This window comes from Solanum stenotomum, unplaced genomic scaffold (assembly GCF_019186545.1).
Source record: "Solanum stenotomum isolate F172 unplaced genomic scaffold, ASM1918654v1 scaffold29408, whole genome shotgun sequence".
Lineage (NCBI taxonomy): Eukaryota > Viridiplantae > Streptophyta > Magnoliopsida > Solanales > Solanaceae > Solanum > Solanum stenotomum.
Window position 1 is genome coordinate 3,813 of NW_026030444.1, and position 3,167 is coordinate 6,979.

The 3,167-nt window shown below is 28.8% G+C and overlaps 1 protein-coding gene across 1 annotated transcript; it reads left to right on the forward strand.

Moving 5' to 3' along the window:
- Positions 1-2,082: 2,082 nt before the first annotated feature.
- Positions 2,083-3,162, forward strand: LOC125851752 (protein NRT1/ PTR FAMILY 2.7-like; the record flags this gene model as incomplete). Its single annotated transcript, XM_049531497.1, has 3 exons — positions 2,083-2,186; positions 2,273-2,490; positions 2,884-3,162. Coding segments are annotated over exons 1-3 (585 nt in total), but the record flags the coding sequence as incomplete, so codon positions are not given.
- Positions 3,163-3,167: the final 5 nt, after the last annotated feature.

The following is a 3,167-nucleotide window of genomic DNA, read 5'->3' on the forward strand; positions in this document are numbered from 1 at the left end:
ATTTTTTTTAATAGTTGGTTTGCTTACTTATTACTCCATCAATTTTAATTCAATAACTTCTTTATTGATAGTCTAATATTTAATAATGATAAGAAACCGATTGGTCTAATATTTGGAAGGGATGTTATCTTAGGCTTGAATTAAGAAGATCTCTCATATGATTTATTTATAAATTTTGAAATTGAAATGATACAAGACAAGCTTCAATTTGTGTACAATCATCCTCACTTTTTTTTTCTTTTGTATAAAAAAAGTATTGTCTATATGAAAAGAGAAAGAAAAGAGAAAATCATATATATTTCAAATGAAGATATGTACAAAATATATTTATCCATTTTAATAGTGGAAATTTGAATAAAGAATGAGAGATGTACAAGATTGGATTTCAATTTTCACCATTGAGAAACGTTACTGTGAGTCACGTTTTAGATGTAAAACGTGTTTCAGAATAACGAATTATAAAACGTTACTGACAATAATGTTTTATATCTGATTACTCTGTCAGATTTTTGTCTTTTTGTTATTCAATTTTTTTGAATAAAATATAACATAAAACGTTACTGTGAACTACGTTTATACTAGTTTTGTAAAATTTTAAAAAAATGTATTACTTTGGTAAATTAATTTTTATAAAAGCTTACTTTGGTCAAAAATTCGAAGGAATAATATTTAGGGAAAGACAGGAGAACCACGAGATGAGATTGATTGTCGTATCCAGAAAATCAACAAGAAGTGTAGCTAGATTTCATGGAGACTTTAACTTTATTAATTTTCCTCGTTGTTCGGTGTTGGTTCCCTTAGTTGTATTTTAATTTAAATTTACCTAGTTTTTAAGGCAAGTAAAATTTAAAATGATGACATATAAATAAGAACGGAGGGAGTAACTATTTGTTCAAGGGATTTGGCTAGGGGCGGCTCAACGTAATTGGGGGCCTAAAGCGAAATTTCAATTCGTGGTCTAAAATATAAATACACCTCATATACGTATTTATTCATATTTTTTTATACTATTTAGATGAAAATTACTAGTACTTAATATTGTTTTTTCAGTTACTAGTTTTACGTAAGATTTTATCAACTCAACATTGAAAAACATTTTTTAAGTGAGACAATTATTATATGTATTGTTAACATAATCCTATAAGTAATAAGTTGATAAATATTAAATAAAGGTAAGAGTTAGAACCATAAAATTTGACTCAAGAAGTTGATGACTTGGTATATCTCATTTTAATATACTTATAGTAATGCTTGAAACCAAAATTTAAAAAGAAATAAAAAAGAATTTGTAATTCACTTTGTTCAACACTTTTCACTGTTAATTTTTATTTTTAACAAAGTACAAAAGATGTTAAATTGGATAAAATAATTTATTTTTGAAAAATATTTATTTATTTATAATAAATAATTATTTTTTCTATAAAAAATTTAACACATAATTCATTCTTGACAAAAATTTGAGGCCCCCGAAATTTGGAGGCCTAAGGCAAAGGCCTTATTTTCCAAAGCATAGAGCCGCCCCTGGATTTGGCCCATTTTCCTCAAATTCACACATGATATAAATTAAAATTAAGGATTAAGATTTAATTAATTAAAATAAGATTATAATCATATAGTTAAGATTTAATTATTAAAGTAAAATCTTAATTATGGTATCTTACTTTAGTTAATATATCTTAATTATTATTAATTTTATGCGTCTCTCGAACTTGAAAAAAATGGAGACCATTATAAAAATAGAAAGGAGGCAAAGTCCTATTTGAGCAACTTGTTAATCAAAAGGATTCTATCTCCCAAATATGCTTTTGTACCTATTATTCTTCATGTCTTATGTCTTAGTTCATGTGACACACTTAATTTTTTAATATAACTCAAAAAAGTGACCATCAGCTTCAAAACATGTTTTTATTTTGATAAACATGGTGTCCATCCAAATTTAAATGAATTGAGTAATTATGATTTAGCGGACTAACTTTGCACCTCTCTCTATATAAATATTACTACTTATTAGTGCTCTCCCAACAATTGAACTACTCCATATATAATTTTGTAAATGCTAAATTATACTAGTAGAATAAGTTGTTTTGTTTGTTTAGGCATGGAAGCTCCACCATTATCGTCCGGTGACGGCGAAGCACAGTTACCAAGAAGAACCGGAGGCTGGATCACCTTCCCCTTCATCATAGGTCTCATATATATTTGTGTGCCCATCCATGATATGAAATGTGTATTAATTATTAATTTTACCATGATTTATATGTATAATATGCAGCAACATCAACATGTTTGACACTAGCATTTGGAGGTTGGACAAGCAACCTAATTGTGTATCTCAAAAAAGAATTTGATGTGGAGAGTATTGATGCTGCTCAAATATCAAATTTGGTTAATGGTGCTGGAAGCTTAATTCCTATTCTTGCTGCAATTATTGCTGACTCTTTTCTTGGTTGCTTCTCTATCATCTGGCTTTCCTCCTTCATCTCATTATTGGTACAAACTAATCTTGTTTTGTTTCACCCTAATATAATGAGTCTACGGTCTATCCTTTCCAGGCTTCACTTTGTAGGACAACACTAAATATATTATTGTGGTACTCATGAGTCATGTATGTACTCTCTATCCAATTTATATGGCACAGTGGTGTTTTTGTGATTTAATTGTGTATCCTATTATAGAAGGTTCAAGTTTTTCTGAAATAAATTTATATATTTGAAAACTATCTAAAAGTATTAATTCAAAGGCATATATATAAGGAGATTCCAGTAAAAAAAAAATAAAAAATTGTTTGATTTTAAAAATTTAAAATATGTCACATAAATTAAAACAGAGGAAATAATAGTAATACACATTCCTAAGAGATTGCTTTGTCGCTTCTACGTGTAGGGTACAATCCTTTTAGCTTTAACAGCAACGCTTGATTCTCTAAGGCCTAAACCTTGTGAAGTTGGTTCAACTTCATGTACCCCTAAACCAAAAGTTCAATATGTAGTACTCTATGCAGCCATTGTTCTGGCGACTCTGGGGAATGGCGGTCTCCGATCAACCCTTTCAACAATGGGAGCCAACCAATTTGATAAACAAAAAGATGAAGGAATTTTCTTCAATTGGTTCTTTTTCTTTACTTATGGTGCATCTGTAGTAGCATCAACAGCTATTGTGTATGTTGA